This window comes from Microcaecilia unicolor, chromosome 10 (assembly GCF_901765095.1).
Source record: "Microcaecilia unicolor chromosome 10, aMicUni1.1, whole genome shotgun sequence".
In the NCBI taxonomy this organism is placed as follows: domain Eukaryota; kingdom Metazoa; phylum Chordata; class Amphibia; order Gymnophiona; family Siphonopidae; genus Microcaecilia; species Microcaecilia unicolor.
In genome coordinates, this window is record NC_044040.1 from 185,317,666 (window position 1) to 185,332,661 (window position 14,996).

The window sequence follows — 14,996 nt, forward strand, 5'->3', positions numbered from 1 at the left end:
TAAAGTTAGGTGTGGCCATTTCAACCAATGAAAATGTGGTGCAAATGCCCATGCCTAAATTTACACGTGGAGCACCTATATTCTGTATTTATGCATGTAACTCAAAACCACGCCCCCATTGTGCCCCAAAGCACCCATAACCCTCCTATTTCTTGCACCCAATTAAATCTAATGAGTGCTAATAATTGCTTGTTAAAAACCCAATTATTGGCACATATTGGCTCCTTATTCTATTAAATTGCACGTGCAAATCAGGAATGCACCTAAATTTGTGCATGCAGATTTAAGCGACTTTTATAGAATCAGAGGTGAGTGTATATGTAAGTTATAGAATTCTAGAACTTATGCATGTGGCTATTACAGTTACGTGCATAGGTCATAGTTGAGCACAAAGCTGTATTCCCTAACTTTAGCGTACAACTTGCTTAGCACTTAAATGCAAGGGGGCATGTACTGGGGGAAGTCCTTGGGATGAGCATGTTCAATATCCATTTTGGGTCTGAGACGTTACCGCAAACCATTGACCTAGTGTTACGTCCCTCACCTGCGGTGCAGCCCGCATGGTCAGCTTAAGTGTCGGTCCCGCTCGCGGTAGCAGTGGCTGGCCATGTTCAGTCCAGTCACGATGGCCAGCTATTCCTCAGGGTTATGGTGTCCGGGCTTGATGGCCAGTCGTTCCGGTCGCCGGCCATTGGTGCAGTCTTTCCGGTCAGTCTTCTCGGCCTTGTTGGCCGGCTATTTCCGATTCGCCCTGAAGGCCAGCCACGTGGACTGGCGGCATTCCGGAAATGGGGATCGTTTCTGGCGCGGTTCTTTTGCCGCGCCTGATTGTGCGGGATTGGCCGCCTTTCGCTGCTGCGCCTCCTTTTTCCAGCAGCCACCAATCCAGATTTTGTTGTTCAGCTGCTCAGAGTTACTGCTGATGAGAGGGCTATTTAAGAGCCGCAGTCTCCCTCATACCTTGCTTCGGCTTCTATTGCTATAGAGGTTTGGTGCTCGAGATTGTGTGTCCTACTATCAACGTTACTGTGTTCCTGACTAGTGGATTGGACCAGATTATTCTCTGACTTCTGCCTGCTTTGACCCTTGGATTGAATCTTGACTACCCGTTGTGTTGCTGCCAGCCCTGACCCTTGGACAGAATCTTGACTTCCCGTTGTATCGCTGCCTGCCCTGACCTTTGGACTGAGCCTGTCTATTCCCGGCCTCTCTGCCAGCCCAGACCCTTGGAGTGATCCCCAGTATCTCTTCCCAGCTGTTGTCCTGACTCGTGTATTGGACCAGGTTTCCTGCCGCTACATCTAGCTAGGCCGGTGGCTGCCCAACCCCGCTCGTACCCGAAGTCATGGTGGCCGCCTGCACCTGGAGGCTCAACTCCCGGGGAACGGCGGTCGTGTCCCAGGTGAAGCTAGGGGTTGTCCGGCTACCTGACCGAGTGCGGCGCAGCTCTTCTTTCACCGTGCTCAGTCGTGGCACAAGGGCTCACTACCCAAGATCTAACACCTAGTGGTAAGGTCTCACGCAGTAACCGGGCGGTAATGGTCTATGCGTGTGAAAAGCCACTTGATGCGCGTAGCTGCCATGCACCAGAAAGTAAAAAAATATTTTTCAGACGCGCATAGCGGACATGCACCAAAATTGAGATTACCGCAAGGGTCACACGGTAACCGAGCGGTAACTCCAATTTGGCGTACGTTGGGTGCACATAGGTGCCTACACGGCTTAATAAACGGGCCCTTAGTATTTTTAAATAGTTTATATGCAGCAAAACAGGGTGGCCCAGTCAACTTCTTGCCCTGCAAGCCATCAATAACCAGGGCCGCCAAGAGACTGGGCCGGGCCCTGGGCAAGACCGCCCCCGCTGCCCCCCCCCCCCCGAGGTCGCCGCCGCTGCTCCCCCCTCCACCCGCCCCCCTCCGTCTGCCACCGGACCGGGCCCCCTGCATTGAAATCACAGCACCTCTCACCTCCGTGTGAAAGCGCTGCAGGCAGCATGGCAGCAGATTGCCTCCCTTTGGCCCTCCTTCCCTCCCTGTGTCCCGCCCTCGTCTGACATAACTTCCGCAAAGGCGGGACACAAGGAGGGAAGGAGGGCCAAAGGGAGGCCATCTGCTGCCCGGTGGCAGATGGTCGACGATGGAGGGCGGATGGGACTGTGGCGCCGGGCCCCCCTTGGAGGCCCGGGCCCGGGGAATTTTGTCCCCCCTGCCCCGCCCCTCTTGGCGGCTATGTCAATAACTAGGGAATTTAGTGGATACGCTGGTTTTCTGGGCCCCATAACCAAAACATTCTACTGCCTTTATAATAGTTTTAAAGTTCAATCATTTTTATTGACAAATGTAACATATTCTATGCATTGAAGATAACAGGTTACAACCTCAATTTCACTTTCCATGCTGATATCAACACTATATACATTTGTCTATTTGTGCTTAATCTCTCCCCCCTCCGCTTTTTCCCTCCCTATCCCTCCCGGGTCTTAGTTACTACTAGCTGTCGCTTCTCCCCTAAATGCATCTAGTGTTTTTAAATGTTCAATAAATATCCTCTTGCCGCTGGTGTCAATGTCTGCCAAAATGCGGACCATCTTTGTTAGAATTGTTGGCCTCTCTTCGTGTCCATAGTTTAATATCATCCTTTTGTGAATTCTCCATTAGTTTGCAAACAAGGAGGAAACCATTTTTAAAAATTACATATACATTTCTCGGGTGAACAAAAGTGTGTATGTTTCAGTAAAATGTTGCTTTTCATTGAAGCAGCCTATCAGTGGGCTGCCAGTGGCACAGACCGTTTTGCAACTTAGCTTTAACAGATCATTAATTGGTAGCAAAGTTTATGTGCTCAAGACAGAAAATAGCTTTTAAAGGGTGAGATACATGAAACAGCAAAAATACAAAGTTGTTTTGTAGACATTGAGGCGTTTTCAGCATTGTTTAAACAGAGAAATGAAGCAGCCAGAGTCTGACAAGGCAAAGCGGCAGGAAGCCACACAGGGGCCATTTAATTGCTGGGGTTTCCTAAAGAAAATAAGAGGAATCCATCACTTTAAATTCAACCCAAGCTGCGAGTGCAGTTTTTAAGGATGCAGATCCCTATGATAATTGTGAGGTCTGGGAACAGAGGGCAGTGCAGGAAGCCGTGCAGAGGATTGATGGAGCTCTGCGACTTGGTAAGTGCTGCTCCTGTAATTAAAAAGAATGGATGCTTTTAAAGGCAGTGAAAAATTCAACTCGTTAACTTGATAAGTTATCTGTGCTAATGGCACCAAAGAGCTAAAAGGAGAGAACAAACAAATTCTGCAAAATGATCTGAAGGTGCAAGAAATATAAAACCTACGCTGATGGTTTTAAAGACCTGCTAAAAATCCCTTTACAGGGAAAAGAAATCATTTTTCAGCCTGCACAGATAGGTTCAAATGTCTTTGTAGAATCATTGAGCTTTGTAGGTTGTGATACTTTTTATAGGCCCGGTGTGAGAAGAAAGAACTTTTTTGGGTGGGGGAAGGGGGGAATTTTGACTAGCCCACATTTTTTTCTGCTAGTTATGTCTCTGGGCATGCATCCTAGCATTCCTCAGGCTCTATCCACTGCCTTACCACACTGTTTCTATCTTGAGATCCTCAGACACTGTCACTGTAAAGTCTTTTGATCAGTGCACATCACCTTCCCTGTCTCATTCAGTACCTGCTCCCTCACATTTCTTCCACACCCAAATGCCTGACTCTGCTTTTTCTTTTCTTTTTTGCTTTGTATTTTTCATTGCCAAAGATTCATACATTCCTCAAGCTTTACTGGACCTCTTTTCATTTGGTCTACTGCTCTCTCAGGGTTGTCCCCTCTGTTGCAAAAATCTTAGGGGTCAGTCTTGACTGCCCCAATTTGCTTGACTGCACTTTTTGTCCTTTAGATTGTAAGCTCCTTTGAGCAGGGACTGTCCTTCTTTGTTAAATTGTACAGCGCTGCATAACCCTGGTAGCGCTTTAGAAATGTTAAGTAGTAATAGTAGTAGTGTTCAAAAGGGTTAACCCTGCTAAGCTGGCCGGATGCTAGTATTCAGGGGGCACTTAATCAGGTAATGCCACTGAATATCCATTCCCTAACTAGCTAGCTTAGGGGTGGTCTGCAGCAGGGCTTGGGTGGGGCCAGCACTTTGCCGAATAGTGGCGATATTCAGTCCACTTACCAGATAAGTAAGCACATAAAGTGACCCCTTTAAGAAAGCATGGCAAGCCTATCATGGGCTTGCTGCACTGCAATTCAGCTCTAAAATCGGACTCCCCCAGTAGTTCCAACCCCCACCATGTGCCATTCCCAGTGTCAGAAAATATTTTTATATTTTCTAGTGCCAGGGACATGCCAAGTGGTAATCAGGCAGTGGTAATAGGAGACCAGTAAGGGCTCCCCCCAGGAAATGGCCATGTGGCAAGAGTTTAATTTACCGCATGGCCATTTCCTTTAAAAAAAAAAACATTTTACCAGCGGTGGTGAAAGGGGGGCCTCCTGAAGCCACTGCAGGGCCACTTTTATTGCTGTTTGGTAAAAGTACCCCCCAAGTTAAGACAACAAAACAGCTGTCCTGAATTAATTGGGCACCAGCCTGAATATCAACCAGTGTCTGGTTAACTTCCGGCTCAGTGCACATCTCTTGATATTTAATGCTGGGATCTGCATGTGCTGTGGCATTGAATATGCAGGATTAGAGATTTACAAACCACTTATCACTGTTGACTGTATATTGCTCTCTTAGGGGCCGTTTTACTATGGCGCGTAGGCGCCTCCGCGCATCCAACCAGGGCCGCCGAAAGACTAGGCCAGGCTCGGGGCAAGGCCGCCCCACCTCCGCCCCCTCTTGGAGGCCAGGGAAATTATGCCCCCCCCTCCGTCCCCCATCTGTGCAGGCTGAAAAATGATTTCTTTTCACTGTAAAGGGATTTTTAGCAGGTCTTTAAAACCATCAACATAGGTTTTATATTTCTTGTATCTTCAGATCATTTGGCAGAATTCGTTTGTTCTCTCCTTTTAGCTCTGTCATGCCATTAGCACAGATAACTTATCAAGTTAACAGTTGAATTTTTCACTGCCTTTAAAAGCCCTGCATCCAACACACATCAGATTGGAACTACTGCCCAGTTACCGTGTGCCCCAAGCTGTAATTCCATTTTTCACGTGCATCCAAATCACGCTGCAGAAAATATTTTCTATTTTCTACCACGTGGCGCATACCTGGTGATAATCAGCAGTTTACGCTCGCTGACACTTACCGCCCGGTTAGCACGCGAGACCTTACCACCAAGTCAATGGGTGGCGGTAAGGTCTCAGGCCAAAAATGGAACCGGGCTGGTTTTAATTTTACCGCGCGTCCATTTTCGGCCACAATAAAAGGCCCTTTTTCCAGGCGCGCCGAAAAATGGACCTGCACACATACAAAACACAGGCCTACACCAGCGCAGGCCATTTTTCAGCATGTCCTAGTAAAAGGGCCCCTCAGTGTCATCCACCAATAGGCAAATTTCTCTTCTGCAATCTCATTCACATTAAATGCTGCAGAAGAACACTGCAACACAGATGTGCAGAAATACTTTTTGCTATTTAAAGGAGCAGCGTTACTCCATAGAGACAAGCAAGAGCATGAAAGAGCCACAGGGTTTAGAGGAGACGCTTTGATTCACTTTTATCATTAACTGTTTGTCTCCATCACAGCCTAATGGAGGGAACTTTATTGCTTAAATAAACGTAAGATGCAAAGAATGATGACAAACTAATTTTATTGACCAAAGTACTACTTTTAAAACCAGACTACCTCAAACTACATTTTAATAGCTCAATTGTTTTAGATGAGAGCTAATTTGTTCCCTCTCTCTAGACACTGATATGTCTGCATTTTAAATATAGCATTTTCTGACCTTGAAAACAGGGCTGAATTTACTCAGCGGGCTTATTAGACCTGTGCTTAGTAGGTCTCAATTTTGAGGGTGGCAAAGTTCCTGCCTCATGCTGGTTTGACAAACTCCAATCCTGCTTCAGACTTCCAATGTCACTCTGCTTTCCAAGAGATTTCCAATTTAGCCCTACCCCCTCCCCCCCCCCCCTCCACCTCATCTCCAGGGTTCCAAGCCAATTTGATGCCCACCTTCCTCTCCGGCCTGAACCTCCAGTGCTTTCCTTTTTCACCTTTTTGGCTCCACTGTCATTGAAGGGCATCAAGTCCATGAGGGCTTAGTCTGTCTTGTAGCCTTTGAATGGGCTGTGTCGGCATTGCTGCGTGGCAGCTGCAAGCATGGCTAAGGGGGCCTTTTACTAAAGTGTGCCAAAAAGGGGCCCGCGCTGCTGTAGACACATGTATTGGATGTGCGCAGGTCCATTTTTCAGCACCTGCAAAAAAGACCTTTGAATGTGCAGCAAAATGAAAATTGGCGCGTGTCCATTTTGGGGTCTGAGACCTTACCGCCACCCATTCACTTAGCGGTAAGGTCTCACGTGTTATCTAGGCAGTAATTGCCAGTGTGCGTACAATGCCGATTACCACCCGGTTAGCGCTGCACAACGGAAAATAAATTTTCCAGCGCACGTAGTGGACGCGCATAAAAAATGGAATTACCGCCCGGGCCACACGGTAGCTGGGCAGTAGGTCCGAATTGGAGCGCTACTACTGAAAAAGGTGTGAGCTAAATCCAAATAAATAAAAATAAATAAATAAATAAATAAATAAGAGTAGGTGCCCATTTTCCTTTAGAAAATATTAGTGTAAGTCACTAAGGGGGGGGGGGGGGGTCCTTTTACTAAGCTAAGCTAAAAATTGGCCAGGTTTCTCCCATGCTGTGGCCACATTTACTGGGCAGTAAAATGGCCGCTTTTGGGTTTTTTTTGTAATGGCCACTTGCTAATTTCCCCATTAGCATGTGGCATTACCGCCGGGCGCCCTTACTGCTACCTATTTAGGAGGTGGTAAAGGGCTCCCGCATGCAGTAATGTGCCTTCGCCAACCACACTTACTCTCCACCCCGGACACACCTCCCGTAGCATAAAATTTTTAAAAAATTTACTGTGGGAGTGGCATGTGCTGATGAGCAAATTACCGCAGGATGCCTTAACATGTGCCACGGTAGTGCTGTTTAACCATGTGGTAGGCCCACATTACTCCTACCCAGGGGCGTAGCTACGAGGGGGCCACGGGGGCCTGGGCCCTCACAAATTTTGTCCAGGCCCCTGGTTTGGCTGGCAGGGGTTGGGGACAGCATCAGTGTGCACCGGAGGAGCAAGAAGAAAGAAGAGCAGTTGGCAGGCAGCGAACCCGGCTGCGCCGGAGACCGGCGCTGAAGAAGGCTTCGGCTGGCGGGGGTTGGGGATCCCAGCCAGCAAAGGTATTTGTTTGTGAGGGAAAGTGGCAAGGAGGCGAGGAGGCAAGGCGGTGGGGGGGGGGGGGCGAGGAGGCGGCACTCAAAATGTGCCTCCAACCTCGGGCTCTGGCCCCCTCTCACCGTGAGGTCTGGCTACGCCCCTTACCCGCACCTTAATAAAAGGGCCCCTTAACTCAGGCCTACATTGCAGGCAATTAGTTATTTATTTAGAGCATTTACCGCCTTATTTTCGAAAGAGAAAGACGCCCATATTTCAACCCAAATTGGGAGATGGGCGCCTTTCTCCTGTGGGCACCCAAATCGGTATAATTGAAAGCCGATTTTGAGCGTCTTCAACTGCAATCTGTCGCGGAAATGGCCAAAGTTGACGGGGGAGTGTCAGAGGCGTGGTGAAGGCGAGAGTGGGGCGTGTTTATTGGCCGAGGAGAGATGGGCGTCTTCGGCAGATAATCGAAAAAAGAAAGGCGTTTTTACCGCGAATTTGGGTCAATTGTTTTGGATCTTTTTTTCACGAACAAGTCCCAAAAAAGTGCCCTAAATGACCAGATGACCACCGGAGGGAATTGGGGATGACCACCCCTGACTCCCCCAGTGGTCACTAACCCCCTCCCACCCCCAAAAAAACAACTTTAAAAACTTTTTTTTCCAGCCTGTTTGCTAGCCTCAAATGTCATACCCAGCTCCATCACAGCAGTATGCAGGTCCCTGGAGCAGTTGTTAGTGGGTGCAGTGGACTTCAGCCAGGTGGACCCAGGCCCACCCCCCCTACCTGTTACACTTGTGGTGGTAAATGAGAGCACTCCAAACTGCCCCCAAAACCCACTGTACCCACATCTAGGTGCCCCCCTTCAGCCATAAGTGCTATGGTAATGGTGTAGAGTTGTGGGGAGTGGGTTTTGGGGGGATTGGGGGACTCAGCACCCAAGGGAAGGGAGCTATGGACTTCAGAGGTAGTTAACTTTGTTTTTTTAATTGTTACAAGTGCCCCCTAGGGTGCCCCGGTTGGTGTCCTGGCATGTGAGGGGGACCAGTGCACTACGAATCTTGGCCCCTCCCACGACCCAATGCCTTGGATTTGTTCGTTTTTGAGCTGGGCGCCTTTGGTTTCTATTATCGCTGAAAAATGATACCGCCCAGCTCAAATCCGCACAAATCCGATGCATTTGACTGGCACAAACCGTATTATCGGGAAAAAGATGGACGCCCATTTTTTTTTCGAAAATACGGTTTGTCCCGCCCCTTCACGTACCTGTTCTCGGAGATAGACGCCCATGGAGATGGGCGTCCACGTTCGATTATGCCCCTCTTAATATACTGCACTCTGAAAAACATCAGAGTGGTGTACAATTATAAAGAATGTGCCAATAAAACCATAAAACAAATTTACACAGACAGACACAACAATTATCAACCTAAGATGTTGTAGATCATTGAGATGCAAACGGAAATCATATAAGGTTATAATAATAATAATATCTCCATTCTAATCAATACAAATTACCATTAAATAAAAAGCTTGCCTAATTAACCAAATCTCAACCAATACTTTACATTTCTGAGTAGAAGATTCCAAACAGGCTTCTAGGAGTAAAGAATTCCACAACTGTGGTGCAATACATCGAAAAGCTGTTTTCCTCGATTCATCTAACCACAGTTGCTTATGCGAAGGTGTAACCAACAAATTAGCTTTAGTTGACTGCAGTGGCGTAGCCACAGGTGGGCCTGGGTGGGCCTCGGCCCACCCACTCAGGGCTCAGGCCCACCCAACAGTAGCACACGTTTAGTGGTAGCTGGTGGGATCCCAAGCTCGGCCAGCTGAAGACTTCCTCCTGATTGTAACGAAAACGCTACTCTCCATGATACCGGCACCTGCGTATGTTCAGTTTTCAGCGCATGCCTGCTGCAGACTGCCAAGGTGGAAAGAAGCGTTTTCCCACCAGCTAAGATAGTTTTTGGGGTGGTGGTTGCAGGGGCGTAGCTACGGGCGGGCCTGGGTGGGCCCAGGCCCGCCCACCCAAGCGCACACACACTGCAGCAGCAGCAGCGCGTACCACGGCAGAGACAGCACGACACCGGGCACCCACTCGCGCTCTGACTCTGCTCTCCTCTCTCCAGGTTCCTTCCAGCCCGATTTCTCAGGCCCACCCACCACCACCACCCAAGCGCACACACTCACTGACTGCAGCAGCCTAGCGTACTACACGTCGCGCCATCGCGGGCACCCGCTAACTGCCGCTCAGCTGATCTATCATCTCTCCAGTTGCAGCCTGCAGGTCGCATCATCAGCGCGTCATTGTTTTCTATCCTACGCGGACGGACGTGGCTATGCGCGGTGGTGGCCGTGCTCACCCTTGCTCTCACTCCGCTCGGCCTCAGCTCCGTCTGCTCGCTCGTGGTAACTCAACTGGTGTCTGATGGGCGGGCATAGCTGCACGGCACGCAGGGTTAGTGCGAGCCTTTGCCTGCCCTGGCCCTGGCCTGAAATGTGGGAATTTGGGAAAATCGAAATTCGAATCGAGAATTCGAGATCCTCAGGGTTTTGCGTTAGTTGGGGGAGGGGCAATGATGAAATGTTTGGCCCACCCACTTTGTTCTCAGGCCCGCCCTAAATTGCCTGTCTGGCTACGCCACTGGGTGGTTGGGGGAGTGGAAGAACAATTGCTGCCCACCCAGTTCTTCCTTACGCCCACCCAAAATCTGTTGTCTGTTGTCTGTCCACACTCGTCCTTCCCTACACCCCTTCCCGTGCACTCCGCTCCATGGATAAATCCTTCTTATCTGTTCCCTTCTCCACTACTGCCAACTCCAGACTTCGCGTCTTCTGTCTCGCTGCACCCTACGCCTGGAATAAACTTCCTGAGCCCCTACGTCTTGCCCCATCCTTGGCCACCTTTAAATCTAGACTGAAAGCCCACCTCTTTAACATTGCTTTTGACTCGTAACCACTTGTAACCACTCGCCTCCACCTACCCTCCTCTCTTCCTTCCCGTTCACATTAATTGATTTGATTTGCTTATTTTTTTTTTTTTGTCTATTAGATTGTAAGCTCTTTGAGCAGGGACTGTCTTTCTTCTATGTTTGTGCAGCGCTGCGTATACCTTGTAGCGCTATAGAAATGCTAAATAGTAGTAGTAGTAGTAGTAGTGGCTACGCCCCTGGTTGACTGTGAAGAAGTTAAGTGACAGTCCCTAATCCATTGAGCTTAAATTCTAATCAAGACAAACATAAATGAGAAACGAAACAAAATTTAGCTGATGAGAGTGTGTGTGTGTATGTGTGTCTGTGTGTATTGGGGGAGGGGGGGGGGGTTAAACTTCAAGTTTAAAGTTAGCTGGACGATTTATTTTTGAGAGAGTCTGGTACCATAAGATCATAGGCAAGGATAAGTAAGTAGGAATTTATAATGCAGCAATATTTAGTATACAGATTAAGTATATTTGTTTTACTGTATAATGCTCCACATCCCGATGATGTGGGCTTGAAATTTGCTTTTCTGTTTCCTTTGGACAGTAGTTCCTGTTTACGTTTTTCTGTATAAAATTTTATGCTTCTTTTGAAACTTATAAATAAAGAAAAAAAATAAAGTTAGCTGGACTTAAAGGCGGTCTTCTCAGAAAATTACAAACAGCTCAAAATACTGTTGCTTGTCTTATATATAGATCTTCTCGCTTCGCCAAAGCCACTTCTCTTTTATATGAGCTGTATTGGTTACCAATAAGAGATAGAACATCTTTCAAATTATGTGTTTTCATTCACCAAATTCTGTTTGGTCAAGCCCCATCATATATGAATAATCTCATTGAATTACCCCCTCGTAATGCTGTTTCATCATCTAGAGATAATCAATAGAAATAAAACAAAATAAAACATGGAAGAGAAAATAAGATGATACCTTTTTTATTGGACACTAGAAAAAAAAGCCCCGTTTATGATGCAAATGAAACGGGGGCTAGCAAGGTTTTCTTCTGTGTGCATGTGGGAGTGTGTGTGTCCCTGCCCTCTGCCCTCTCTCCCTTCCCCTGTGCTGTCTGTCCCCTCTGCTCTCTGTCACCTCCCCCCTCGGAGTCGAGTCCTTCAGTGTTAAGTTTCCTGCTGTGCTGTGTTTGTGTTACAGAGATAGTGAGGGCTTCTGTCCTCTCTCCCCTCCCCCTCCCCCCTCTGAGTCCTTCACTGTTACAGAGAGAGCGATTTGATTTCGTGCTTTGCTGTGTTTTCCTTCACTGTTTGTGTTACAGAGAGAGCGAGGGCGGGGCAGACACTCATGGGGAAACGGGATATCTCTCCCCCTTCACACTTCCGGCTGTAGGCTTCATTTAGAACGTTGGTGGTGCCTTTTATATATAGAGATAATTTAATACATTTCTTGATTAGCTTTCGAAGGTTGCCCTTCTTCGTCAGATTGGAAATCAGTCTGGCCTTTCTGAATACAAAGAACTCTATTTGAACTTTACCCACACCATTTTCTTAATCTCGCTTCCCATCTAGTTCTGCCTAATTATGCTCTCACCTATCCACCCTTAATTTGTTTGTCGTTGAGATAGTCTAACTCCCTGGTTACTTATGGCACATGTATTAATTTGCTTCTTGAACTTATTGTAATTTGTACATTATTATGTTTTATTCACTTTATTGTTTGTTTGTAAACCACATTGAACTTGAGTCTATTTCGGGCTAGTGTGGGGTATAAATGTCATGAATAAATAAATAAATAAATACGGATTTCTATGATTCAGAAACAAAGACCTTCAAGTATGTAAATAAGAGACCTTGTTGCTATGACATGTAATAACATTTTGTGCATCATTTTTTAATTGGTGCATTCGCATAAGATTAAGAGACAATGTTCCAAAAAAACATGCAGTAATACAAAGACCATTTGTTTGCCTTTGAAATAGATAGCCCAGCTCCTTGCCATGATGAAAACAAATAGATTGCACTGCAGTGCTCTGGACAGATTGTTCTGAACTTTGTCACATCTTCCAAGAACATAAATCATTAGAGAGAATGTAAGAGTTATTGGTCCATGAAATTCCTGCGGGAAGCTCCCATCCCCAACCTATTGCCCCTTTCAGTTCTTTGATTAGATAAAGAATTTTAGGGGCTAATTTTGTAAAAGCCCATATAAATCACCCCAATCTTCAAAACATTCATTCCTCTCTTTGCTTTGAGAATTACTCCTGCAGAGACCTCCACACAATTACACCTGCTGCATGGTGCAGGTAGTCTTGCAGTGAAAATACACTTAAAATGTCAAACTTTACAAGTAAACAATAACTCCACCTCGACCACATCCCTGGGGTGTCACTCCTGAATGTGGTAAAAAGCGTATGTATACAGGGCTTATGAGTGCACTTTCATCCACTTAGGGCCAGATTCTATATATGGCATCAAAAAAATCAGCACTGAAAAAAACAACGCTTAGCAGTATTCCATAAGCCTCACCTAAAGTTAGGCGTGGTTTATAGAATACGCATAGTGGCCATCCCATGACTAAAATTTAGGTGTAGACGATGGGCAAGAAAGTGAGGAAAAGTCAAAGAGGCTGTCAAGAAGTTTTTTAAATTTAAACAGCATAAAATTGACCCTTTTGCATTATTGACGTCACAGACGGTTGCTGCCGTGTGACGTCGTTTTACAGTCTAGTGTCTTTCCAACTGAGGATTTTATAGAAGTGCCACAGCCAGTATTCTGACTTTACTCTTGGGTTAAGCTTTCCTTGCATAACACAAGAGATATATCTGACCCCTGAGGCAGGCCTTTGTGCCGAAACACGGCCGTGTCGAGTTGATTTTATGCTGTTTACATTAAAAAGACTTCTTGACATCCCCTTCTAGTTTTCCTCACTTTCTTGCCCATTGTCCACACCGATGTGAGGTTTCTCCTTCTTCTTTTTGTGTCCATAAAATTCAGGCATAGCTATTTATGCCAACTAAAACCTGATGTAACTGCCCACGTCTTATTTAGACGTGGATTGGGCATATTCTGTAACAGTGCGTGTAATTTTCAGGAATGCCCATGACCCACTGATACCCCTTTCATGACCACACCCTCCTTGTGATCTGCTCATTATGTACCACTTTACTGAATGCACTTAGAAAGTTGTGCACATAAAGTCTAATTAGTGCCGATAATTTCTTGTTATTGGCCAATTATCAGTGCTGATTAGCTTGTTAATCAATTACGTTGTGTGTGCAAATCGGCTACATGTGTAGATTTGCATGAGCAACTTTAGTCGTCGATTACAGAATCTGGGGATAGGGGACAATTCTATAACACAGGCGCTAACACTTATGTACCCATCATCCCCCTAATTCTACAAACTTGTGCACGTAATGGTAACACTTAGGACTAGATTCAGTAAATGATGCTCAAAATTTGTTGCCGAAACAAATTGGTGCTGAATGGTATTCTATAAATGGCATTCTGGGAGGGGCACCCTTTATAGAATAGCAAGTAGCACTGGAATCTGCACTCAACTTTGGGTGCGAAGACTTACACCAACTGAAACCAGGTGTAAATCCTGGTGCACAAGTTGGGCGCAGATCTGCACTATTCTATAACACTGCCCACATCTTAAGGGAACACCCCTTACCCACCCATGCCCCTCCCATGACCACACCCCCTTTGCTGATACACATGGAAATACCTAGGTGCTCTTCTATAAATGAACGTCTAAATGTGTTTTCATGCGCATCTGCCATTTCTGCCCCATTTTGGTGCCTTGCATCCATTTATAATGCTTTTCTGCGCTGAAAACTCAATGTAGAAGTAGAATCTAACTTCAGGTGCCGTAGATAGAATCTCCCATTAGCGTGCAAATTTGCACATGCAAGTTATAGAATAGTCACTTGCCCACGTAATTTAATTGCTAAACTAGCTGCCAAAATGCATTTTAAAACCCTACAGAAACAAAAGAAGATTGTCAATCATTAGCTTGAAATGTTTTGTGAACTTTCATGGAATTAATAGTACTCTGCGTGTTGTAAAAACTCACAAAGGATGGTTTCATGTTGGCATTTTCTTCTAACAGAAGCAACAAATGCACTGAATTCTTTGTAAGACGTAATAATATACTGATATTGCTTTTTTTCTTATTCTAGGAATCTTGGGAAATCGGGACTTAGAGTGTCATGCTTGGGCCTTGGTAAGTTTGTCTGAATATATAAGAAGTCAGTTGATAAACTTTAACCAAAGGGCTACATGTGTCACTTGCCAAATGGGGCTTTCTGTATAGGGAAAAGAGGGGTGGTCTAGGGGTTCTTTTATAATGTATTTTATAATGGTGAGACACATCGACCTCAGCATTTTTATCCACCAGCATTTAGCTCAAAATCACACTTAACCCCTGACTAACGTTCCTATCGCATGTGGCATTTCTGGCATTAATCGGCAGTTGGCACGCACCGACCGGTCACCGTGCTTGTAGCTCGTGAGCCCTTACTGCTAGATCAATAGGTTGCGTTAAAGACTCAGGCCGCAAATAGGTGCCCGATGGTTTCAATTTTACCGTAGACCCTTTCCCCAGCCCATTGAAAAAAGCCTTTTTTCCCAGACGCGGTAAAATCTGGCCCAGTGTGTGCCTAAAACATGCACCCACACTACCGCAGGCCACTTTTTGCCGCGGCTTAGTAAAAGGACA

At 46.3% G+C, this 14,996-nt stretch overlaps 1 protein-coding gene across 1 annotated transcript in view; it reads left to right on the forward strand.

The window, feature by feature from the left end:
- The window catches only part of LOC115479195 (voltage-gated potassium channel subunit beta-1-like), a 207,269-nt gene that overhangs the window by 58,106 nt on the left and 134,167 nt on the right, over nt 1–14,996 (forward strand). Inside the window, 1 exon segment of the mRNA XM_030217007.1 lies at nt 14,458–14,501. Within this exon segment, the coding sequence (XP_030072867.1) occupies nt 14,458–14,501 (44 nt within the window).